The 26,876-nt window shown below is 40.6% G+C and overlaps 2 protein-coding genes across 7 annotated transcripts in view; both read left to right on the top strand.

Moving 5' to 3' along the window:
* The window catches only part of VIPAS39 (VPS33B interacting protein, apical-basolateral polarity regulator, spe-39 homolog), a 31,106-nt gene extending 15,280 nt beyond the window's left edge, over positions 1-15,826 (top strand). For 4 of the 6 annotated variants that reach the window (XM_007987411.3, XM_007987408.3, XM_007987410.3 and 1 more), the window contains 10 exons: positions 790-817; positions 4,309-4,382; positions 6,267-6,342; positions 6,830-6,964; positions 7,890-7,931; positions 8,260-8,349; positions 12,724-12,810; positions 13,398-13,487; positions 14,030-14,134; positions 14,866-15,826. In XM_007987411.3, the coding sequence (XP_007985602.2) occupies positions 790-817; positions 4,309-4,382; positions 6,267-6,342; positions 6,830-6,964; positions 7,890-7,931; positions 8,260-8,349; positions 12,724-12,810; positions 13,398-13,487; positions 14,030-14,134; positions 14,866-14,886 (748 nt within the window). In that variant the 3' untranslated portion in view covers positions 14,887-15,826. The remainder of the gene's footprint in view (positions 1-789; positions 818-4,308; positions 4,383-6,266; positions 6,343-6,829; positions 6,965-7,889; positions 7,932-8,259; positions 8,350-12,723; positions 12,811-13,397; positions 13,488-14,029; positions 14,135-14,865) is intronic. The other 2 variants (XM_073011198.1, XM_007987409.3) reach the window with 2 other exon arrangements.
* Positions 15,827-16,275: 449 nt separating this feature from the next.
* The window catches only part of NOXRED1 (NADP dependent oxidoreductase domain containing 1), a 32,946-nt gene continuing 22,345 nt past the window's right edge, over positions 16,276-26,876 (top strand). The window contains exon 1 of the mRNA XM_007987402.3: positions 16,276-19,709. Within this exon, the coding sequence (XP_007985593.2) occupies positions 19,555-19,709 (155 nt within the window). The 5' untranslated portion in view covers positions 16,276-19,554. The remainder of the gene's footprint in view (positions 19,710-26,876) is intronic.

Genomic DNA, 26,876 nt, shown 5'->3' with positions numbered 1-26,876 from the left:
TAAAATATGCGCACATGATGTCCTTTCTTCAGTGTCAGGGAAATGGTTAGAACCTCTGTTTAGACTGACATGTGGCCCAAGGTGACTGTGATTACCCAGTGACTCCAGCACAGCAATGAGCTCCCCAGAAGACTGAGGTGGGGAAAAGCAGGTTACCTGGTTAGGGTCAAGATTACAGGTGTTAGCCAGAAATTTGCAAAAGAAGACATGGTCACAGAGGCTGGCTGCTTCCTCCCTTCCTCCTTCCCTCCTTTCCTCTTTCCCAGCGAACAAGGCTTTATCAGGCATCACCTCCAAGCCAAAATGGTAATGTTAATTATGGTGGTCTATTCAGAGTAAAGAAGAATCAGAAGACAAAAGTCCTGGTGCTCCAAGGTTTTACCTAAGCCTTTGGGGGAGACAAAACACATTGTACTCTGTCCGTGAAAACAGTAAAGAACAATATAGAAAATATGTTTTCAAGATTGTATGGACAGAGAATAGTGCTTTAATCTTAGGGGAAAAAAAAAAAACCAACCAAGTTTTCTGTGGGCCCGAGTAGGTGGCTCTGAGCTTCCCTGTCAGACCTGTTAACAAAGTTATTAGTTCCTTGCAATACCTTCTTGTCCTTGCTTTTTGATCAGCCAGAGAGACCAGGGGAACAATGATACCTGATCAACCATTTATCTTGTGTATAGAGGGAAATGAGTCTGAACTGTGTTTCTCCTAGAGGAGGCACTCTATTTTGTGAGGTTGTACTGCCACACATCAATAGATACAAATGCCCTGCTCCCTTCTGCTTCTTCCCAGGTTCCTAGATAGAACAGAAGAGCTGGCGGTAAGTGTGGCCTTTGTTTCAGTTGGGGACCAGTTTAACAGAAATCTAGGCTGGGGCCGGGCGCGGTGGCTCAAGCCTGTAATCCTAGCACTTTGGGAGGCCGAGACGGGCGGATCACGAGGTCAGGAGATCGAGACCATCCTGGCTAACATGGTGAAACCCCGTCTCTACTAAAAATACAAAAAACTAGCCGGGCGCAGTGGCGGGCGCCTGTAGTCCCAGCTACTCGGGAGGCTGAGGCAGGAGAATGGCGTGAACCCGGGAGGCGGAGCTTGCAGTGAGCTGAGATCGGCCACTGCACCAGCCTGGGCGACAGAGCGAGACTCCGTCTCCAAAAAAAAAAAAAAAAAAAAAGAAATCTAGGCTGGGCACGGTGGCTCACGCCCGTAATCCCAGCATTTTGGGAGGCTGAGGTGGTCGGATCACCTGAGGTCAGGAGTTCAAGACCAGCCTGGCCAACATGGCGAAACCCTGTCTCTACTAAAAATACAAAAATCAGCCGGGTGTGGTGGCACACGCCTGTAATCCCAGCTGCTTGGGAGGCTGAGGCAGGAGAATTTCTATAACCTGGGATGGGGAGGTTGCAGTGAGCTGAGATCATGCCATTGCACTTCAGCCTGGGTGATAGAGCGACACTCTGTCTCAGAAAAGAAACAAACCCAGAAATCTAAGCCAAACCTCAGCCTCCAAGATCCCAGACTGATTGAGCTATTTTCTTTGATATTGATTATATACAGAAGAGAGAGGCACCTGGAAAACCTGAAAACTTAATCTGAATGATGTATTTTTCTTTTTATATGCTCTTTTGGTTGGGCTTATGAATAAGTTTTAAAAAATAAATATGTGAAAATTGGCCTGGTCAATTTGTAATTTGTTTTTCAGTTGTTTTCAGGTCCTAGTTGGTAGGAGTTTTGGGGTTTTGGCTTCTCACAAAGAAAACGTTGAAGGCTAAGAGGCTAAGAAATCAGATATGGGTCAAGAAGGAAGATAGGTCAAGTTGATGAAACACCCGACATGTTTTGGCTGAGAATTCAATGGCCAAGTGTTAAGATTGAATTTTGGCAGATTTTCACAATCATAGAATGAACTCCTGGAATATAAGAATAAATCTGAAATTTTACCAAAAACTCAATTGTATTATTAAAACTTCAGCAATTCATGTTAAAAAAACAAAACAAAACAAAAAAAACTTGTCATTATAATGCAGCTATAAGAATTTCTAGCCAAGCATGGTGGCTTATGCCTGTAATGCCAGCACTTGGGAAGCTGAGGTGGGAGGAACACTAGAGTCCAGGAGTTGGAGACTAGCCTGGGCAACATAGTGAGATCCCATCTCTAAAAAAATTGTAAAAATTAGTAAAGCATGGTGGTGCATGCTTGTAGTTCCAGCTACCTGGGAAGCTGAGGTGGGAGGATTGCTTAAGTCTGGGAGGTCATGTCTGGGTGAAAGAATGAGACCTTGTCTCAAAAAAAGGATTTCTCAGCACTGTTGATGGCAGGATTGCTTTTTTAGTTACTGTACAACACATTCAGTTGGCACATTAAGTATTGTTAACCTTTGAACAGCATAATTACAATATAATACTGAAAATGCTTTTCAGAAACATGGGTTTGTTTTTGTTTTTGTTTTTGTTTTGAGACAGGCTGGAGTACAGTGGTGCATGATCATGTATTTTACATATAGTTTACTGCAGACTCCCAATTCCTGGTTCAAGCCTCAGGCTCCCAAGTAGCTGAGATTACAGGTGCACATGACCACACCTGACTAATTTTTAAAAATCTTTTTGTAGAGATGGGGGTCTCCGTTTGTTTGCCAGGCTGGTCTCAAACTCCTAGCTTCAAGCTGTCCTCCCACCTTGGCCTTCCAAAGTTTTAGGATTACAGATGTGAACCATCTCACCTGGCTCAGTAACATGTTTTCTGAAAGGAACTTGTACTTCATATTCAAAGCATGAGACAATCTGAAAAATCCTTTTTCTTAATCAACTGAAAATGATTGGCAGCCTGTAGTAATCACTGAAAAGCTGTTTATATTTTTAAATCTCTGTAAGTTCAAAACTATAAGGATTTTTCTTCTTACAGCATTCTTATAAACTTTTTTGTTTTGAATTTGATTAGTGAGAATAAATGTGTTTTGGGTAACTCATTTTAATCTAAAACTTTATTTTCTTTATACTCATGTTTGAATTGAAGATGATTTATCATGCATGTTGTTGTATATAGATTTTGAATTTTTCAACCTTGTAAACTTTGGAAGTGGCAAAGCTGATAGTACACTTTTAGTGTATGTCCACAGAATATGAAGGTTTCCCAAGAAGAACTTTTCCTGAAAGACCTAAGGCTGAAATGGAATTGAATAACAAAAAATTAACTATACCTCTTAAAGATTACTTTCTTTATTATTAGGAATGATTGTACACCAACTATTTTATATGAAATGTTTTACAAAGATTGGATTATGATATATAATTTCTGTTATTCTGTTTTATGTTATTTATATTTTTACATTTATATTTTTATATACAGCTGTTGGCTCAATCTGTGAATATTTATGAACAGTGAGTCAGAATGACATGCCCTATTTATATTACTGATGCTAATTGTTAGATGTTGACATGATCATACTACCATTGATCATGTACATGGTCAAGGGTGCCAGAAATAACACTGAAATATGCATTTAGCTCTTTGATTTTTCAAAATCTAAATCTGAAGCAAAATATTCATTTTCGGTTAAATACTGAGGCTAAAGTGAAACTTAAAGGTAAAGCTCAGTACTGTATCTACTCAGTGCTTCATTATATAGATCAGCACTGGCCAATAGAACTTTCTATGATGATAGAAATATTTCATATTTGGGCCGGGCGCGGTGGCTCACACCTGTAATCCCAGCACATTGGGAGACCAAGGTGGGGCAGGTCACCTGAGGTCAGGAGTTCAAGACCATGATGGTGAAACCGTGCCTCTACTAAAAATACAAAAATTAGCCAGGCATGGTGGTGGGTGCTTGTAATCCCAGCTACTCGGGAGGCTGAGGCAGTAGAATCACTTGAACCCGGGAGGCAGAGGTTGCAAGAAGCTGAGATTGTGCCATTGCACTCCAGCCTGGGCAACAAAAGCGAGACTCCATCTCAAAAAAAAATATATATACATATTTATGTTGTCCAATATAGTAGCCCTGGTCACATGTAGCTATTGAGTTCTTTAAAAGTAGCTAGTGTTAACTAAGGAGGTGAATTTCTACTTTAATTAATTTAAATTTAAAGAAACAGTTGTAGCTAGTGGCTATTGTATTGTACAGTGCAGTTATAGATAAACCTACTAATGATATGTAGTCACTCTTTGCCTATCCCCCCACCCGCCCCCCATAACCATTTATACCGAGAAATGAAGAATTTGGTTTTTTTAAAAGCATGGGAAGTTCAGTTATTCAGCTATCTCCCTCATCTAAGGAGACAAAACACCTCAAAGCCTTTTTCTGCTTTTTGTAGCTATCTCATTATCGAGAGCATTTGAACATTCAGGACCCTGACAAACGAAAAGAATTTCTTAAGACCTGTATTGGGTAAGTATGGGGGAGAAATGATTTTAAGTATCAATACCTTTACCCAGAAGGAATGAAGAAAATTAAAAAGGGTGGAATGGATAGGCAGGAAGGGAAGAGCTAACAATGAATCATACCAGCATCATTCAGGGTCGCCTCATGCAGTGGTGTTCACACACTAGTCCCCAGCAGAGTTTCCACTGCTTAGTGGTAAACCGAGAAAAAAAAAAAAGACAAATGTAAAGAGATTTTTTTTCCTAAAGCCAAATTTATTTAATTTGAAATGTTATCTTTTATTGTCCTCACTTTTCTCCTCTTATTTGGTACCAAAATGCATTGTACCTTTTTTTGTGATCTTAGGTAATAAAAAGATAGCAATACTTTAGGGACCTGATGCATTTTTTTCAGTGTTACTGGTCCTTGAAACCCCAAAGTTCAAGAACCACTGATCCAGGGCAAGCTTTCATCCAGAATTTAAATTATTACAAAACCCAGCTCTGCATATTCCTGTGACAGGGTGCCCATTGCTCTTGAAACAGCTCAGTTTGTTTTTGAACAACCTTCATTGTTGGAAAGTGCTTCCTTATGTTAAGCTGAAACTTGCTTCCCTGTATCTTTCGAGACAGGTGTAGCATCTCCCAAGTAGTCCTTGCTTCTTTAGGTTCAGCGCTCATGATTGTTTCAGCCATTCCTCGTGTGACATGATTTCCTGGCTTCAAGTTTAGAAATTTGATTATATCAGTGAAATCCATTTAATGTTACCATATACTGAGATATGTTATATGGCCTCTGGAAAACAAGGAGAAAAGTTAAAATAGTGAAGTAACTAGAATTTAAAGCATCTCTCTAATTTATCTCTTCTAAAAATTCACTGTGGCTAAAACTTATCTGGAATAGTGCAATTAAAACTCAGAGTTCTTCCTGGAGTGCGCAGAGTATGGGGAATAATGCAGTACTTTTTAAAAGATAGACCTGTGAACTGGGCATTTAAAATCTGACTTCTGTTCCTGGCCTTCCCCATTGACTGACCACATAACTTTTTGGCAAGATGCTATCCCTCAGCATCTTCATGTATAACAATAATGCGGCCGGGTGTGGTGGCTCACGCCTGTAATCCCAGCACTTTGGGAGGTTGAGGTGGGTAGATCACAAGGTTAGGAGATCAAGACCATCCTGGCCAACATGGTGAAACCCCGTCTCTACTAAAAATACAAAAATTAGCTGGGCGTGGCAGCATGCGCCTGTAGTCCCAGCTACTCAGGAGGCTGAGGCAGGTGAATTGCTTGAACCCAGGCGGTGGAGATTGTAGTGAGCCAAGATCACTCCACGGCACTCCAGCCTGGGCGACACAGAGAGACTCCATCTCAAAACAAACAAAAAGCATAATGCAGTGTTGAAGATAGGACCCTTGACATTTGTGATATTTGTCAATCTATAAACATACCACCATGCCATGTAATTTAATTTGCCTTTTGTACTCTGCAATAAAATAATGGCTAACAAATCTAGGTGTCCCCTTAGTAAGTTAAGCACAAGCCACAGAATTTCACTGGGATGTGGATGATGGGCAGTTGCCTAGGCTCACTCATTAGCTTTGTGACTGGTTCACCAAATATTCCAGCTTCCAAAATGAGAAGATCCTAATTCATTTATCAGCAAAATTATAAGTGACTATAAGTATTTTGTGGACTTTCAGGATCCCTCTTGAATTGGCAAAACCTTTAATATGAAATTCACGCCATTCACGCTATGTCTTTCTTCTTGTAAGGGACGCTCTAAAGGTGAACTGAGATCAGACTTGTGAGGCACCATGAGCCTCTTATACTTATGCTGGTGATTTGGTTTAGTTGGGTTTGTTTCCTTTTTCGAATAGAGAAAAATACTAACCTTCTGGCACTCTACCAGCTTGCCATTTTCAGCAGAAGATTCTGCACACATACAGGACCATTACACGCTTCTGGAACGCCAGATCATTATTGAGGTTAGACTCCTCATCTCCACATTTTCCGCGTCAGTGCCAAGGCTCAGTGCCATTCAGCATCTAGGAGATTTCTATACTCTGCACGTGGGTCATTTCTTGTTGGTTTCTAAAAGCCTTTCATTTTCTGCCTCTATACAATAACCCCCTTCCTCCATTGTTTTTAGGATCCTTTTTCCTCTTACCAGCTGTTAACCTGGAAGTATTTCTTCTTCATCCCAAATCTCCCATGTCATCACCACTTCTATTTGTTTCCATCCAACGTGGATCCATGATCACTTTATGGATTTTAAACTACCCTGGGGATCTCCTAGGCAATTTCTTTCTTTTTCTCTTCTTTGTTTTCACTCCTCGGGTGGGAAACACAACAGCTGTAATATTAAAAGACTTTTCTCCTGCCTCTACTCCATGGACATTGTTTTTTGTTGTTGTTGTTTTTGTTTTTTTGTTTTGTTTTGTTTTGTTTTTTACTTGGCTCACTCTACCATAGGCAAATGATCGCCATCTAGAATCAGCAGGACAGACTGAGATCTTCCGAAAGCACCCCCGCAAAGCTTCCATCCTCAACATGCCACTAGTGACAACGCTTTTCTACTCCTGCTTCTATCACTACACGGAGGCTGAGGTACAGGCAAAATATGGAAGATTCCACAAAAAACATAGTTCAAATCCAGTATTTTTATGTACTCTATTAATAATGGGTATGTATAGTTCTCAGAAATCCACCTGGAAGCTTTCCTGGCCCTCACCAGGGATAAGAGGGTCTCATCTGGCCAGGAGGGAAGAGGTTTGTAAGGTTTGTGGCTTCAAGTGAGCTGGCATGCTAGCATAGCAAGTTCTATCCCTGGTGCTGTTACCTGTAAAAGTCTCTGTTCAAAGGTCCGTGATTTCAAATGGATTAGCATGGTGTGGAGAAGAGCAGCAGGGTAGCAAGTAGCTGTGGATACTTTTTTTTTTTTTTCTGAGATGGAGTCTTGCTCTGTCACCCAGGCTGGAGCACAGTGGTGTGATCTTGGCTCACTGTAACCTCCGCCTCCCAGGTTCAAGCAATTCTCCTGCCTCAGCCTCCTGAGTAGCTGGGATTACAGGCGTGTGCCACTACTCCTGGCTAATTTTTTTTTGTATTTTTAGTAGAGATGGGGTTTCACCACGTTGGCCAAGCTGGTCTTGAACTGACCTCGTGATCCACCTGCCTCGGCCTCCCAAAGTGCTGGGATTATAGGCGTGAGCTACCGGGCCCGGCCGTTCTTTTTTCTTTCTAAATTTTTCGAAGAAGTTTGGATTCCATGATAACAGGCAGACATTTTCCCCTTATTTGGATTAGCAGAAAATGGGAAAAAGCACCATACTTATTAATCCAGTGCCCGATAAGCCAGCTTATACTGGTATCTGACTATTCCCAATGGAGCTTTTCTCTGAAATTAACTTCTGTGTTTAAATGGCAACAGAGTAAGATGTAGAAAGTCTCTGTAGTGGGAGAGAAAATGAGAGCTTGGGTGGTACATGGGAAAGTCAATATCACTAAAGTTCCTTTTTCGCTTTCATCCTAGGGGACATTCAGCAGTCCCGTCAACCTGAAGAAGACATTTAAGGTAGATACAAATTGGTCAGTGTTATGAAAGGAGTGATCAGGGTAACTACATGGAGTGGATGTTGCTTTGTAACCCTGTACAGTATGTCCTTTGATATTCAAGGTTGAAGGTGGAAAGGAATGAGTTTGGGAAAGTGAGAGAAGACTGAATGCCCTATAGCAGGGGTGGGACTTGGGAATTAAGAAGTTCTTGAACTGAGAAATGTTTTGATTTTAAGAGCAGAGTCAATATCAGGAAATATTTAATGTCTGTCTTTTCTAAAATTCTCAAGCACCCCCATTGATGTATTTCTACTTCCCCTTAATTTTTCTTGGTCTCTGCTTTCCAGATCCCAGACAAACAGTATGTGCTGACAGCCCTGGCTGCTCGTGCCAAGCTTCGAGCCTGGAATGATGTGGATGCCCTATTCACCACAAAGGTGTGTGCCCTGGAACTGTTTAGTGCTGCTGAGGCCTTGGGAGACAGAAGGGTTCTATCATGTTACAAGTTCTGCTTACTGGTGGTCATTTTTCCTCCAACTTTTTATTTTCCAAAATTTCAAACCTAAAGAAAAGTTGAAAGAATGAATTTTATAGTTCATATAATAATCAAATATATACTATAATAGTATAATAGTCTTTATCCACATCACTAATTTATTAACAATTTTGGCCGGGTGTGGTGGCTCACGCCTGTAATCCCAGCACTTCGGGAGGCCGAGGAGGGTGGATCACGAGGTCAGGAGATCGAGACCATCCTAGCTAAAACAGTGAAACCCCATCTCTACTAAAAGTACAGAAAATTAACCGGGCGTGGTGGCGGGTGCCTGTAGTCCCAGCTACTCGGGAGGCCGAGGCAGGAGAATGACGTGAACCTGGGAGGTGGAACTTGCAAGGAGCCAAGATTGCGCCACTGTACTCCAGCCTGGGTGACAGAGCGAGACTCCGTCTCAAAAAAAAAAAAAAAAAAAAAAAATTTTGCTATGTATGCTTTCTCTTTTTCTATACCTATGTGTTTTTCTTTTCTGAATCATTTGAAAGCTGTAGACATCTTAACACCTCTCCTTTAATACTTCATAAGCACAGTATTGGGCCGGGCATGGTGGCTCACGCCTATAATCCCAGTACTTTGGGAGGCCGAGGTGGATGGATCACCTGAGGTCAGGAGTTTGAGACCATCCTGGCCAACATGGTGAAACCCCATCTCTACTAAAAATACAAAAATTAGCTGGGCTTGGTGGTGTGCGCCTGTAATCCCAGCTACTTGGGAGGCTGAGGCAAGAGAATTGCTTGAACCCAGAAGGTAGAGGTTGCAGTGAGCCAAGATTGCACCATTGCACTCCAGCCTGGGCAACAAGAGTAAAATCCTGTCTCAAAAAAAAAAAATTACATATATATAGATATATAATTATCACTAAAAAAATTTAACATTAATATAATAATATATATTTAATCATGGTCCATATTTAAATTAGTTCTTTATAGCTGGTTTTGGTTTGCTTCTGTATTTTTTTCTATCAGGATCCAATCAAAGACCTTGCATTGAGTTTGGTTGTCATGTCTCTACTGATTTGCCTTTTTTTAAATTAATTTTTATTGTATATATTTAAGGTATAACGTAATGTTTTGATCTACATATACATAGTGAAATGATTATACAGTCACACCAATTAACATCCATCATCTCACAGTTAGCCATTTTTTGTGAGTGTGGTAAGAGCCCCTAAAATTCACTCTCTTAGCAAATTTCCAGTATACACCACACTATTATTAACTGTAGTCCTCATGCTGTACATTAGATTTCTAAATTTATTCATCCTGCATAACTACAACTTTGACCTACATTTTCCCCTCTCTGGAAACTACTTTCTATGTGTCTGACTTTTGTAGATCCTACGTATGAGTGAGATCAGGAAGTTATTTTCCTTTCTGTGTCTGGCTTGTTTCACTTAGCATAATGTCCTCCGGGTTCATCCATGCTGTCACATGTCAGGATCTCCTTATTAAGTTCTGAATACATTCCATTGTATATATGTACCACAATTGGTTTATCGATTCATGCATCAGTAGACACAAGTTATTTCCATATCTTCGCTCTTGTGAATAATGCCACAATAAACATAGGAGTGTAGATGTCTCTGTGAGATGCTGATTGCATTTCCTTTGGATATATACCCAGTAGTGGGATTTCTGGATAATACTTTAGTTCTGTTTAAACATTTTTGAGGAATGCCTATACTGTTTTTCATGATGGCTGCACTAATTTACATTCCCACCGACAACAGTATACCGGGGTCTCTTTTTGCTACACCCTTGCCAGCACTTGTTATCTTTCTTCTTTTTTTTAAAGATAAATGTTATTATATATTGTATATATTTAAGTTATACAATAAGATGTTATGAGTTACACGTAGATAGTAAAATGGTTACTATAGTGAATCAAATCAACATATCTATCATCTCAAATTATTTTTTGTGGCAAAAGCAGCTAAAATCTACTCATTTAGCAAAACTCCTGATTACAGTACAATATTATTAACTACAGTCCTCATCTTGTAGTTAGATCTCTAAAGCTAATGTTCCAGCGTGTATGTATATATATACCATAGTTCCATAGTTTCTGTATCCATTTGTCTGTCAATGAACACTTAAATTGTTTCCTTATCTTGGCTATTTTTTTGGGGGGAGGGAATTATTTATTTATTATTTTTGTAAGTTATAGACATTTAAATTCTCAGCAATAACTTATAATAGTTACATTTCATGAATAGTTAACATCTCATGAATAGTGTTACAATGAATGTGGAAATGCAAGTATCTTTATGAGGTGATGATTTCATTTCTTTTGGGTATATACGCAAAAGAAGGATTGATCACTGGGTCATATGGTAGTTCTATTTTTATTTTTATTTATTTTTATTTTTTTGAGAGGGGCTCTCACACTCACCCAGGCTGAAGTGCAGTGGCATGACCGTAGCTCACAGCAGGCTGTTATCCACATTGGCTACCCCAGTCTACATTCCCACCAACAGGGCACAAGAGTTCCCTTTCCCCGCACCCTTGCTAACACATCATTTGTCTTTTTGATAACAGCCATCTTAACAGGTGTGATGTGACATCTTATTGTAATTTTGATTTGCATTTCCCTGATGATTAGTGATATTGATCACCTTTTCATATACCTCTTGGCCATTTTCATGTTTTCTTTGGAGAAATGTCCATTCAAGTCTTTTGCCCATTTTTTAAATCTAGTAATTTTTATTTCTGCTATTGACTTGTGCAAGTTCTTTATATGTTTTAGATATTGATCCCTTATCAGATATGTGGTTTACAAATATTTTCTTCTAACTCATAGGCTGCCTTTCATTTTGATTGTTTCCTTTGCCACATGCAGCTTTTTAGTTTGATGCAATCCAATTTATTTTTTGCTTTTGTAGTCTGAGCCTTTGGTGTGATATCCAAAAAATCATTGCCAAGGCCAATGTCAGGGAGCTTTTTCCCATGTTTTCTTCTAGGAGTTTTATGGCTTCAGGTCTTATGCTTAGGTCTATTATCCATTTTGAGTTGATTTTTGTGTATGGTGTAAGATAAAGGTCTAATTTCATTGTTTTGCATGTGGAAATCCAGTTTTCCCAGCAGCACTTGTTGAAGAGACTATCCTTTCCCCATTGGATCCACTTGGTGCTTTTGTTGAAAATTAGCTGTCCATGTATGCTTGGGTTTATCTCTAGGCTCTCTATTCTATTCCACTGGTCTATGTGTTTGTTTTTATGCCAGCACTGTAAGGTTTAGATTACTATATATAACTTTGTAATATAATTTGAAATAATGAAGCATGTTGCCTCCTACCCCTACCCACCCCCCCTTTTTTTTTGTTTTGAGATGGAGACTTGCTCTGTCACCCAGGCTGGAGTGCAGTGGCGCAATCTCGGCTCACTGCAACCTCTGCCTCCTAGGTTCCAGCTAATCTCCTGCCTTAGCCTCCCAAGTAGCTGGGATTAAAGGCATGTGCCACCATGCCCAGCTGATTTTTGTATTTTTAGTAAAGATAGGGTTTCACCGTGTTGGCCAGGCTGGTCTTGAACTCCTGGCCTCAAGTGATCCTCCCACCTCGGCCTCCCAAAGTGCTGGGATTACAGGCATGAACCACCGCACCCGGCCTCCATTTTGTTTTTCTTTAACATTGATTGCTTTGGCTATGTGGGATCTTTGGTGATTCCATATGAATTGGTTTACATTTTAAATATCTGTTTTTCCATTGTAGGTTTGAAATTTTTTCTGTTTTTCCCATTTGTTAATTATTTAATTAGTTGTATTAACAAAGCAATACATGTCTGTTGTCAAAATCAAACACTGTATTAAAGTATAGAAAGAGTGAAGTTCCTTTTTCATTTTCTACCTACTCCTATCTCACCCCCTTTCTCAAGGCAAACACTGTTAAAAGTTTAGACCTTCCCTCATGAATTTGCAAATAAACATCTATACTTATAAAGATATGGAAGATGGAATTATTTTCTACATTGATAAGTTCATACTACAAATATTAAGTAAGTTACTTATCCCATTTAGTAGTATTTCAAGACTTTTCCCTGCATTCATTTCTATAGATCTAAGAAGTTATTTCAAACCTGATTCATTTCCACTTTCTCAGATAGCTTGATTTTTCTGAAAAATTCATTTCTCATTATTTCTGTATCCTTCAGCACCTCCACCCACCCATCACATTATTCTGGTCTGATCGTAAAACATAGACTAGCCTAGAATGTGTTGAGTGTGCCTGGCCTACCTACTGCTGCCCCATCTTCCTTTTTCAGAACTGGCTGGGCTATACCAAGAAGAGAGCACCCATTGGCTTCCATCGGGTTGTTGAAATTTTGCACAAGAACAATGCCCCTGTGCAGGTAATGGCTCCTAAAGAGAGTTGGGTACAGGATATTCTCGGATACCTAACTTTAAGCCTTTTACTGGTCAGTGATGGGAAACCCGATCTGCCCTTGTTTTCCTTTAAAGGCAGCACAATGGTTGCAATAGGCCTCAAGATAGAAAAGGCCAGGGATTGAAATTCTCTCCCTTTCTCCCCTTTAGAAACAATTCCAAACTGTCCTCTCTGAGTAGCATCTACTATGTTAGCCCAAGTGGAATATTGATGTACCGTTCAAATGATAGAGAAGCAGAACTCGTGGAGAAAAGACATCAGGGAAAAAGGAGCAGAGCACTGGATCAGATCTAGAGCACTGTCATTGCTGGCGTGTGTATCTGGCTCTAGGATCAGGAGAAGTGCGCTCTTTCCTGCTTACTGAGGCAGCATGGAAGTACTGTGTAGCATTACCTCATTCCCATTGCAGAACTAGTCCTATGGTTGATGACGGAAATTGTAAACATTCGCTGTTGAACTCTTTTGCCGTCTTCAGGACTTTCTTTTCTACCTTGTAGAGCTCTGTGCCTTATGGGTCTTTGAATCATTAATCGGAAGTACCTCTTCCCACAGATATTACAGGAATATGTCAATCTGGTGGAAGATGTGGACACAAAGTTGAACTTAGCCACTAAGTTCAAGTGCCATGATGTCGTCATTGATGTGAGTCCCCAAGAAATGGGAGTCCTCCGTTAGATCCTCAGTGGCGGGGGAGGGGGGGGCAGTGGTGGGGATTATAATATTCTCTGTCCAAGATCCTGAGGTGCTCCCACCAGTTTTGGCTGAATGAACAGAATAATCTGGCAAGAGTTCGTTTGGAGACCAGCATTCCTGTATTATTTTCCCAGTCCTCTGACTGGTTTCTCTGTGTTTTTATAAACTTGTCATACTTAGAGAATTCATAGAACTAAATCAAGCTACATAAGCTGTGTAGTCTTCTCTCCAACATGGAGTTCTGTAGGCATTGGACCCCACTGTCATCCACTATAGCCTCTTAGCCTCTCTTTGAGCCTTGGGTCAAAGTGATAATGACAAAAAGAAATAAGCCCTCATGTGGGCACAGTAGCACACACCTGTAGTTCCAGCTACTCAGGAGCCTGAGGAGAGACGATTGCTTGAGCCCAGGAGTTTGAGACCATCCTGGGCAAAAAGAACCCTGTACAGAAGGCTGATTGGAGGTTCGCATTGTTTGTTTTGATGCACAGACCTGCCGGGACCTGAAGGATCGTCAACAGTTGCTAGCATACAGGAGTAAGGTAGATAAAGGATCAGCAGAGGAGGAGAAGATTGATGCTCTTCTTAGCAGCTCGGTGAGCAGCTACAGTTTATCCCTCCAGCAGGCTCAGGAGACAGTTCACAAAACAGTACCAAGTGTATGTTCCCAAGGCCTGGAAGGATTGCAGTTGGCTAATCCACATGGATGTAAGGCTCTCCTATGGCCACAATGTCAAAAGCACTGCTTTGAATAGCAGAAATTACTCCTGAGATGCAGTATGATAGGGGAGTAATCTGGGGACCTCAAGCTAAGACTTAACTGTAATGCTCTGATAATAGTTAAACCTAGCAGGTAGGAGAAACTAAATATTGAAAGTATGAAAACATGTTTCAGATTCAGAATATCCAAACTGTATGGTCTCATGGGGATGGATGGGACCTACCTATTGAAAATAAGAAGTGGGTGAAATAGATGTTAGCTATCTGGGGAGCACAGCTGGTTCATCTCTCACAGCATGAAATTACTGAGCTTTTTGTTAATATGAAAGTTAGTTCCCTGTTAGGTATTTTGGGACCTACTTTAGAGTCAAATGACCAAAATTAGGCTTATAAAATACAAAATAGGTGTTTCATGCATCTTTGAATAAATGAACTCCCCCACATATTTTTAAAAATTTCTCAACATCACCTACCTCCCGATCTGATTCTACTTTTTCTTTTCCTTACATTACCTAGCTATGAGCCTTGTTTTGTTGCATTTTCTCTGCCTTGCTATAGGGATAAGTGAAAACTGATCATACACCTTCATTGTTTCCTCTTTCCACAGCAAATTCGATGGAAGAATTAAGTGGCATTGACTACCCTGAAACCTGCCTCATTTCCTCCTTTCCTGCCTGTGAAAGTAGAGAGAGCTCCTCTTTGAGAGAGCTGCAGCATCACATCGCTCGGGCCCATTATCAACAGGCAGTGCCAGCTACTCTTGACACAGATAACTTCAGACTGAACTTCTGTCCAAGGAACATCATCTGAGGATTGAGATCTAAAGCTTTGACTCGTGAGAATGATTCTCTCCACCTGGTGCTCATATGAAGGTGGGAGTGATTTCTAGATTGGGCCCCTACTGGGTAAGATCTCACTTGGTCTGAGAAAAGTGACTGCTCCAGAAAGGAAGAAGTACAGGTGTCATAGGGTGACCACTCCATTCCACTCAGCTAATTATGATCCAGGACTTGGTGCTGGACATTGGCAGTTCTGCTCTGAATGAAGTCAGAACAGAACCAAAATGGCCTCAGGAAGGAATGCCAGTGTTTCCCAAGACCTGCTGGAGATGCACTCACACCAGACTGCACAGACCCCTCCACATTATGCCACACATTGCCTAGACATTGTGTTTCCTCAGCCATTTCCCCTCTGCTGCCCAGTTTACTCTGTCCAAAACCCTAAGGTTCTTCTCTCACTTGAACACAGATGACCTTGCTTGGGTGATGAGACATCCCCTTTATCTCTTCCTCTACTGCTAGCCCAGACCTGTCACTTTCTAAGAAGCTCAGATGCAGCAGTGCTGGAGAGCTCTCTCTTTATGCAAAAATCTCATTTCACCAGGAGCTTTCAGAAGTTTCACCTGGGCTAAACTCAGCAGCATTTCTGTTAGGATATTTAGATGGAGGTTTTATTTTCACACTTGGATTCTTCCTCTGTACCAATATTTGCCTCCTTTTCTGTGACTGAACTGGGTTTTTCTGACATGCGTAGACTCCTAATAAAAGTATTTCTTCCTTGGTGCCTTCTCTCCTGCTCCTGGTGGTTTTGTGCAGAATGATGAAATAATTGCTCAAGATCTTAGGATCATTACAAGTCTTCCTCAATGACTGCATTCAGCAGCCTGTCAGCACATGTCAGGTTATAGAGTAACAGTGCTATGGCAAAGCAGGGCTATATGGTTAACAGAAGCCTGACTTTTTCCAGCTTTACCACTAACTAGTTATGTGATGCTGGGTGAGTCCCTTTCTTTCTCTGGATTCATTAGATAATCTAAAATTTTATAGAGTTTGTTTGTTTGTGAGACGGAGTCTCGCTCTGTCACCCAGGCTGGAGTGCAGTGGCGCTCTCAGCTCACTGCAACCTCCACCTCCCAGGTTCAGATGATTCTCCTGCCTCAGCCTCCTGAGTAGCTGGGATTACAGGCGCCTGCCACCACGCCCAACTAATTTTTGTATTTTTAGTAGAGGCGGGGTTTCACCATGTTGGCCAGGCTGGTCTTGAACTCCTGACCTCAGGTGATCCTCCTGCCTTGGCCTCCCAAAGTGTTGGGATTACAGGCGTGAGCCACCGCACCCGGCCTGTTTTTAAATAGACATGGTCTTGCTCTGTCACCCAGGCTGGAGTGCAGTGGCACCCTCATGGCTCACTGCAGCCTTGACATCCCAGACTCAAGCAATCTTCCTGCTTCAGCCTCCTGAGTAGCTGGGACTACAGGTACGTGCCACCACACCCAGCTAACATTTTGTAGAGTTCTGTGCTCCTGTGACTGTGGAGTGGGTGAAGTCACAGAAAGAAAAGAGAAGATGCTCTTACAGAGGCACATACCATGCTTTAAGGCAATATGGTTCTCAACTGGAGGCAGTTTTGCCCCTCAAGAGACATTTGGCAATGTTCGAAGTTGCTTTCTGTTGCCACACTAGGAGTGCTACTGGCATCCAGTGGGTAGAGGTCAGGGATGCTGCTAAATGTCCTACAATCCACGGGACAGCCCCACAACAAAGAATTATCCTGCCCAAACGTTAGTAACACCGGTGTTAAGAAACTCTGCTTTAAGGGGATCAGACTCCAGCTTTTGCTCCTCCACTTTGCAATTCCAGGTAACCTCATGTTTAGTTCCTTTCTTGATCATCCTTCTTGCTATTGAAGAAACAAGAGTTTAATTTGCTAGATTGTACTAAAATTATTGGTTCATCTTCAAACAAATAGTGGTTACTTTATTAACTAGTATATTTGTTAGGGTTCATTTAGAGAAGCAGAACCATTGGGCATATATATGCATTATCTAATCTAATCTATATATGCAGTTTGTTAGAGACATTTGACCTTTCTCTGACCTGTTAGAGAAATTGGATGAGAAGTACTGAGGAGTAGAGCCTGTCTTTTCTGTTTGAGTACTTCCACTCAAATATGGCAGCTGGAGGGTCTGATTAAGGTAGTTGTCTTCATGTCCAGTGGTAGAGCTTGAAATCCATAGGGAAGGCCGTGAAGACGGGAAGATCGTTATAAAGTGAGTGAGCAGGGACTAGGACCCATGTCAGTTCTCACAGCCTCCAACCTTCATGAAGTGGGTGTCCCGCTGCTGGAAAAGCTAGTGGCCTTTGTCATGGAACCGAAAAACACCCAGCCCAGGAGTGAGCAACTGAAGGAGGAACCAGGGAAGATGTAGCAGTTACAGGTCCAACTGTTGCCCCTCACCAGCAAGGTACCCAGCAGATAAACAGCACCATGTGTGAACTACAAAAGTACTTCCCCTGATTATGCACACTGAAACACAGGTTGGTTGCTGTTCATTTCCACCCTCCTGGTCTTGCACAGAAATATCTCCGGTGGTCCACCTTAACCAGAAACATACAGGGAAGGGAATTCTGGAAATTGCAGTTCAGCCTAGCCAAGGTGACATGATACAAAACAGTAACAACTGATCCCCACTTTTGAGAATGCATAAGTAAAGGATAGGCCTAGAATTCATGTAATTCATGTCTGTACAACTTGTATGCTGCATTGGTCATACTGATCTAGGAGGTTTTGAGCTTCTTTTTCCTTTGGAGAAGGAAGCATTACTTAGCAACATTAGGATGACCTACTGACTGTTTTGGTGTAAGGAAGTGTTTCTTGGGTTTGATGAGAACTTCCATGCCCCACATTTCAAGTGTAGAGGCTTTGCTTTTGTTTTATGTTACTTTATTTTTTTTGAGATGGCGTCTCGTTCTGTCACTGAGGCTGGAGTGCAGTGGCACAATCTCTGCTCAGTGCAACCAACCTCCACCTCCTAGGTTCAAGCAATTCTCCTGCTGCAGCCTCCTGAGTAGCCAAGATTACAGGCATGTGCTATCACACCTGGCTAATTTTTGTATTTTTAGTAGGGACGGGGTTTCATCGTGTTGACCAGGCTGGTCTCGAACTCCTGACCTCAAGTGATCCACCTGCCTCAGTCTTCCAAAGTACTGGGATTATAGGCATGAGCCACTGTGCCTGGGTGAGACTTTGCTTTTAAAGAGATTGTGTCACATAACAGCCTTCCTATAAAAGGGATTAGAGAAGCCAGACACAAAAGGTCACATATTGTATGATTCCATTTATATAAAATATCTGGAATAGGTAAATCCATCCAGACAGAAAGCAGACTGGTGGTTCCAGAGGCTGAGGGTGGGGCGGGATATGGAGTAACTGCTTGATGGGTGTAGGCTTTCCTTTTGGGAATATGCAAGTATTTTGGAACTACATAGAGGTGGTAGCACAACATTCTGAATGTATTGATGAATTGTTCACTTTAAAATGGCGAATTTTATGTTATGTGGGTTTCACCTGAAAAAATTTTTGTTGGTTTCTTGAACACAAAAAGGAGTTGTAAACTAACTCAAGTAGTGCTAAGATCTGTAAGATATTCTAGTCTGCAAAAAAAAACCCCTAGAAATCCAGAATCTTCTTTTGGGAAAAGGAGGGTTTCATACTGCTCTAGTGTGGTACTCCTAGAAGTAGTAGAAGGAACTCATGTCCTGATATTCAGCTCAGGAAAACCTCTAAGTGGGGCTGGCCCCTTTAAGACTCAGAGACTGTAATCTGGTAGTTAAGGAGTCATAATCACAAGTTTCTTGGGTAATTCTCCTTAGAAATGTAGTTCTTACCTTCCAGGATCAGAAGTACTGAGGAGCAGAGCCAATCTTCTCTGTTTGGTGATAGATATATGTAGATGGGTTTATATGACTTTGAGTTTAGTTTATAAAATCTAGATGTCCCTGTCCTAGACAGGGGACAGTGATATTTAGTTTGGGTTCTTTTCTACCCTGTGGAGAACAGAGTTCAGTGAAAGGGAAGCATTTCTTTGAAATGTGGTTCTATGTGTTCAGTCCTATTTCCAAAACGCAGGAGGGAATGGAAGGGAGAACATCCTGGCTCAAGAATACCTGTAAAACTCAATTGCTGTTGTAAATTCATCTGCCAAAAATAGTGCCTGTAACCCGTGTGGAGAAACAACACTTTGGGTTTCTGTACAGATTTTTCATGAGTCCAGGATTCATGGGAAGCCAGTGATTAGGAATCCTCAAACACTCTCACTCTAGAGTGTGAATTCAAGAGAGGTGAATTCCAAGTTCAGAATTTGGGAGTAGAGAGTTGCTGAAGCCCACCAGTGTGAGTGCTTGTGACCTGGGCACACATACCATCATACACACACCTCCTACATAGACCCTTCTTCTACCAGGACAGGGAGCCAAACTGATTAGTATCTATCACTGCAGGAAATAGTGGCTTGGAAATGGATATGCTCCAGGACCTTGAGTCCCTGCAGTTTGAGTATGGGGTTCCAGAGGAAGATCGTATCTGGCTGTATTTGCAGGGCCGTTCTCGGGGACTGATGATAGAAGCTTGTGCCCATGCAACCTTCTTCTGCAAACTATTATATAATTTGAGGTAAGCTGAGTATCCAAATTGAGGAAGTTGAACAAGAATCTCACTGCTGAGAATTCAAATGTCTTACATTTTTTTTATATCGGAGGGTAAGTTTGGCTGGTGGATTGTCGTCCTATCTTTTCCAACCCAGAGTCAATGACTCCTGGTCTGAAAGGACAGGAAAATCTATACCAGGGTCCCCTAGCTGTGGTTACATAATAAAGCATGGACTAGTAGTGATTACCTTTTAGTGGATGGATTGATTAAATGATCATTTGTTCGTCCATTCACTCATTCATCATTACCACCAGCTTGCCCTCCACAGTTGCTAATGTCTAGCCATTCCTTATCTATTGGCAAGGAGTGCAAATGGAATCAGTTCTTTCTTTTGGGGCTGAGGTAATAGTGGAATGCTCCCTTACAGGAAGGCTACCCAGGCCTTCACAGGTCCTGTGCCAATGACTTCCTTGAAACCAGGAATATTGATTTGCAGAAAAGCTCTCAGTCCAGTCTTGATTCTGATATCAATATGGCTTCAGACACTTAAATAGGAAATGTGTGTGAAGCATGTACCTATAATTAGGCTCCAGAATTCTGCAACTCCAGGTCACTCTGGGAGCATATGTCACCTCCTCACTCTACTTCTTAGTTTTTCTCTGAAGTTAGATTAATTCCTGGATGGTGGGACCAGATTTGAATTAAACATGTTTATAGATACAGCATATATCCAAGGAGGCAGGCTGCTCAGTGAATTTATGGATTGACTTACTGATAAGGATGCATAAACCTATTGGTGGTACTCAATATGACTGGTGAGGAAACAATACATGAAACTTACAGGTGGCATTTTATATTTGGAAGGATCAGGCACTAAGAGAAAGTGCTCTTTCAACCAGGAGAGAAGGCTTAAATAGAGTGTGACTTGTGTTGCTTAGAAGCAAAATCCAGAGCTTTAAGACACTGGTTTTTACAGAAATGCAGAACAAATATAAGGCTGTCATATAGCAATGAAAGTATACCTTATGTATTCAGAAGTCTGACTTTGTTAATCTTGGGCCGAGGAAACACATCCAGCACCAACAGTAAGTGGACCTCTGAAAATAGTGGTCTGAAATCTTCATCCTTAGTTTCTCAGTTCTGTTCCTTTTTGTTTTGTTGTTTAAATTTGTACCCTGAATGAACAGTTTTGTTTTTATAAACCATTTATGTTTATAAGTCATAACCTTCTTAAAAAGCCAAGTTATCTGGTTTCTCAAGTCTGCAGATTTGAAATAGCAAACTAGAAAGAATGGGCGTATCATAGGAAAGGAATGCACTCACATCTAATAGCAATAAAAATTGACAGCTGTCTTAGACAGTGGTATCATTGACAGTGGTATCAGTAAGATGAAGAAATAGGAAGCTCCAGACTTTGTAACCTCGAGACACTAACTTAACAATATATGGTCCAAAAGCCTTTATGAAAACTCCAGCAAGCACTTAAGAAATTGTAGTGCCCCGGAGAGGTACAAATCCAAGAATAGCTGCATTTACAGGGGTAAGAAAAGCCATTGCAGTTCACCTAAGATATTCCTTTCCTCAAGCCAGCCTCAGGTGAGCAGGAGAAAATGCCTAATTTGTGGCTTCTCCCTTGGAGGGAAAAAGAAAAATGGAATGTTTGTCCGCTGTTCTACCTTTTGGGGGGCTGTCTAAGGGATTGGTTTCTGTCTCACATGACTTGGAGCATCGATGAGGAACCAACATATTTTGGATGAAAACAAAGGATCACTCAGTGACTTGTTGCAGTACAGAGAACTTGCAGTACTGCAGATAGATACCAGAGTGAGGAAAAGATTATGAGTCCCTGCAATAGAAACAGGCAAAACTCTTTAATTGGGAAATTCCAAACCCCGGCCCAGAGAAGACTCATTCCTGGAAAGATTTGACAGGCCCCAGAATCTCTAGTTGGGCTGATTGGGAAAGATCTTCCCCTGTATGGTGCCAGTCTGTAAAGATTGGGAGAGACCTGACTGTTCTTTCAAAAGCCCAAATCCAGCAAAAAATAAAAAGGCAATATTGCTCAACCATAGGAACAAACTACTGCAGAAACCAGCCCTAAAGAAACAGATCTATGAGATGCCTAACAATATAATCAAAATAATGATTATTCAAAATAATAATCTTAAAGAGGCTCAGTGAGCTACAAGACACAGAAAAACAACTAGGCGGGGCACAGTTTACAGATTAATTTGTAATTACAGGCCTGTAATCCCAGTAATTTGGGATGCTGAGGTGGGAGGGTTATTTGAGCCCAGGAGTTTGAGACCAGCCTGGGCAACATAGTGAGACCCTGTCTCTATGAAAAAAAAAAAAAAAAGTGATGAAATCAGGAAAACAATACATGAATAAAATAATATCATAAAGAGAAACAAAGAACCAAAATTTGGAGCTGGAGAGCACAATAATTGAATTGAAACAACTCACTAGAGTGGTTCAACATTAGACTTGATCACACAGAAGAAAGAATCAGCAAACTTGAAGAGCAATTATTTGAAATTATCAAATCAGAAGAGCAAAAGGAAAATTAAGAAAAGTGAAGAAAATCTAGAGGACTTACGGGATACTATCAAGTGGGTCAATATATGCCTTATGGGAATGTCAGAAGGAGAAGAGAGACAGAGCAAGGTGCAAAGAGCTTATTTGAAGGAATAATGGCCAAAAACATCCCAGATCTGAGGAAGGAAATGGACATCCAAATTCAAGAAGTTCAGAGGACTCCAATTTGGATGAACCCAAAGAGGACTACACAGAGACACATTATAATCAAACCATCAAAAGTCAAAGGCAAAGAATACTGAAAACTGCAAAGAAAAAGCAACTTATCACACACAAGGGAGTTCCCAGAAGACTATCAGTGGCTTCTCAGCAGAAACATTACAGGCCAGAGGGAGTGCTTGATATATTCAAAGTGCTAAAAGGGGAAAGAAAAAAAAAAAAAACCTGTCAACCAAGAATACTATATCTGGCAAACCTGTGCTTCAAAAATTAAGGAGAAGCTGGGCACGGTGGCTCATGGCTGTAACCCCAGTACTTTGGGAGGCCGAGGTGGGCAGATCACCTGAGGTCAGGAGTTCAAGGCCAGTCTGGCCAACATGGTGAAACTCTATCTCTACTAAAAATACAAAAATTAGCTGGGCGTGGTGGTGGGCACCTGTAATCCCAGATACTTGGGAGGCTGAGGCAGGAGTATTGCTTGAACCCAGGGAGGCAGAGGTTGCAGTGAGCTGAGATTGCACCACTACACTTCAGCCTGGGTGACAAGAGCAAAACTCCATCTCAAGGAAAAAAAAAAAAAAAGGAGAAAGAAAGAGCTTCCCAGATAAACAATAACAACAAAAAACCTCATCACTTCTGGACCTGCCTTACAACTAATGCTGAAGGGAATCTTTAAGTTGAAATGAAAACATGCTAGTCAACAACACAAAAGTATACAAAAATAAAAATCTCTCTGGCAAAGGAGAATATATATCCATATACATAATACTGTGATGGGTGGTACATAAATCATTTTTAATTGTGGTATAGGATTTAAAGATAAAAGCTGGCCAACTGTGATGGCTCACACCTATAATCCCAACACTTTGGGAGGCCAAGGCAGGAGAATTGCTTGGGCTTAGGTGTTTGAGACTAGCCTGGGCAACACAGGGAGACAACATCTCTTAAAAAAAAAAATTAGCTGGGCATAGTGGCACACACTTGTGGTCTCAGGTATTTGGTAGTCTGATGTGGGAGGATCGCTTGAGCCTGGAAAGTTGAGGCTGCAGTGAGCCATGATCATGTCACTGCACTCCAACCTGGGTGACAGAGTGAGACCCTGTCTCATAAAAAGATAAATAAAAAAAATATATATAAATGTAAATAATATAGAAATAATAAAATGTAGAAAATAAAATTATAACTATCAATAAGTATAAATATAAATAAATAATAAAAATTAAAAATAGGCTTGGCATGGTAGCTTACGCCTGTAATCCAGCACTTTGGGAGGCTGAGGCAGGCAGATCGCTTGATTCCAGAAGTTCGAGACCAACCTAGGCAATGTGGTAAAATCCTGTCTCTACTAGAAATAACAAAATTAGCCAAGTATGGTGGTATGTGCCTGTACTCCCAGCTACCTGGGAGGCTGAGGCGGGAGGATCACCTGAGCCCAGGAGATCAAGGCTGAAGTGAGCTGTGTTCACACCACTGCACTCTAGCTTGGGCCACAGGGTGAGACCCTGTCTCAAAAATAAAAATACTGAAAAAAAACTATTACTATAAAACAATGCTAATGGATAAAAAATATCCGAAAGATATAATTTGTGAGATAAATAACAAAAAGCAGAGGCAGGGAAAGATGAAGTAGAGTTTTTGTATATGATTGACATTATCATCTTAAAATAGGTTGTTACAACTATTTTTATGATTTTTATGCAATTTCCTATGGTAACTACAAAGAAAATATCAACAGAAAAAAAGAAAATAATATAATTACAAAAAAAAAATCAGTGAAACACAAAAGAAAGCAGCAGGAGAGGAAAAGAGGAACAAAACTGCAACACATGGAGAAAAAACAAAATGGCAGTGATAAGTCTGTCTCTATCAGTAATTATTTTAAATGTAAATGGATTAAGCCCATCAATCAAAAGATACCAAGTGACTGAATGGATTTAAAAAAAAAAAAAACAACAAGATTCAACATATATCTTATCTTCAAGAGACTCACTTTAGATGTTAGGACAAAGACTGAAAGAGCATAGAGAAAGATAATTCCATGTAAATGGTAACCAAAAAAGAATAGGAGTGGTCATACTTGTATCAGACAAAATAGATTTTAAGTCAAAAACTGTCATGAGAGACAAAGAATGACATGATGATAAAAAGATCAATTCACCAGGAAGATACAACAATTATACATGTACCTAACTTCAGAACATCCACATATATGAGGCAAATATTGACAGAACTGAAGGTAAACAATTATAGCAGAAGATTTTAATACCCAACTTTCAATAGTGGATAGAACAACCAGACAAAAGGTTAGTAAGAAAACAGAAGACTTGAACAACACAATACACCAATTAGAACCTAACAGACAAGTGCATAACACTCCACTCAACAGCAGCAGAATACACGTTCTTTTCAAGTGCACATGGAACATTTTCCAGGATAGATCAATGTTAGGTCACAAAACAAGTCCTAACAAATTTAAATAGATTCAAATGATGCCAACTGTCTTTTTTTTTTTTTTTTTTTTTTTTTTTGACCATAATAGAATGGTCAAAAAAAAAAACAGCAGAAGAAAAACTAGAAAATTCACAAATATGTGGAAGTTAACACAACTCTTGAACATCCAATTGATCAAACAGGAAATCACAAGGAAAATTTGAAAATATCTTAAGTGAAAATAAAAACGACATACCAAAACGTATGGATTGCAACAAAAGCAGTATCATGAGCAAACTTTATAGGAGTAAATGCCTACATTAAAAATAAGAAAGATCTCAAATCAACAGTGTAACTTTTTATACTTCAAAGAACTAGAAAAAGAACAAACTAAACCCAAAGTAAGCAAAAGGAAGCACATAATTAGATTAGAAATAAACAAAATAAGACTATAAAAACAATGGGGAAAAAAAAGTCAATGAAAATAAGAGCTAACAGCCCTTTCCTAGACTAACTGGCAGAGAAGAGAGAAGAATCAAATAACAAAATCAGAAATGAAAGAGGAAACATTAAAATTGATGCCACAGGCCAAGTGTGGTGGCTCACGCTACTGGGGAGGCTGAGGCAGGAGAATGGCGTGAACCTGGGAGGCGGAGTTTGCAGCGAGCCGAGATCACCCCATTGCACTCCAGCCTGGGTGACAGAGCGAGACTCTGTCTCAAAAAAAAAAGAACTACAGTGTGTGCACGTATTTATGTTATGTATGTGTCTGTGTGTTCATTCTCCAGAGCATCATTAAATGTAATCCCAGCCTGGGAAACAAAGCAACGCCCTGTTTCTACAAACACAAACAAACTGATGCTGTCGAAGTAAAAAGGATCTTAAGATTAAGAGTCTACCATGAACAATTACATGCCAACAAATCAGATAACTTCAAAGAAATAGAAAAACTCCTAGAAACATACAGCCTACGAAGACTGAATCATGAAAAAATTTTTAAAATCTGAACAGAACTATAACTAGTAAGATTGACTCAAAAATAATAATACACTCCCAAGAAAAGCCGCAGGCCTGATGACTTGACTGGAAAATTCTACCAAACATTTATTTTTATTTTTTATATATTTTTAGACAGAGTCTCGCTCTCTCACCCAGGCTGGAGTGCATTGGCGTGATCTCGGCTTACTCCAACCTCTACCTCCCGGGTTCATGCGAGTCTCCTGAGCTGGGATTACATGCGCCTGCCACGCCTGGCTAATTTTTGTACTTTTCATAGACACGGGGTTTCACCGTATTGGCCAGGGTGATTTCGAACTCATGACCTCAGGTGATCTGCCTGCCTTGGCCTCCCAAAGTGCTGGGATTATAGGCATGAGCCACCACACCTGGCCTTACCAAACATTTAAAGAAGAATGAACAATCCTTCTCAAACTCTTTCAAAAAAAATTGAAGATGTAGGAACACTTCTGAACTCATTTTATGAGGCCAGCATTACCCTGGTACCAAAACCAGACAAAAATAATGGAACTACAGACTAATACCCATAGTGAATACAGATGCAAAATTCCTCAATAAAATACTACCAAACTGAATCCAATAGCTTATTAAAAGATTTATATGGCAAGTGCAATGGTTCATACCTGTTGAATTCCAACAATTTGGGACGGTGAGGTGGGAGAATCACTTGAGCCCAGGAGTTTGAAACCAGTCTGGGCAACAATATGATGAGATTTTGTCTCTACAAAAAATTTTTAAACATTAGCTAGGTGTGGTAGCATACACCAGTAATCCCAGCTACTTGGGAGGTTGGGGTGGGTGGATTGCCTGAGCCTGGGAAGTCAAGGCTGCAGTGAGCTGTGATTGTGCCACCACACTCCAGCTTGGGTGACCAAGCGAGACCCTGTCCCAGAAAAAAAAGAGAAAGGATTATACACCATGACCCAGTGGGATTTATTTCTGGAATGCAACAGTGATTCAACATGCAAAATCAATCAATATAATGCA

The sequence above is a fragment of the Chlorocebus sabaeus genome, chromosome 24 (assembly GCF_047675955.1).
Source record: "Chlorocebus sabaeus isolate Y175 chromosome 24, mChlSab1.0.hap1, whole genome shotgun sequence".
Lineage (NCBI taxonomy): Eukaryota > Metazoa > Chordata > Mammalia > Primates > Cercopithecidae > Chlorocebus > Chlorocebus sabaeus.
Note: the sequence above shows the minus strand (reverse complement) of the source record. Positions and strands in the feature narration are given on the sequence as shown.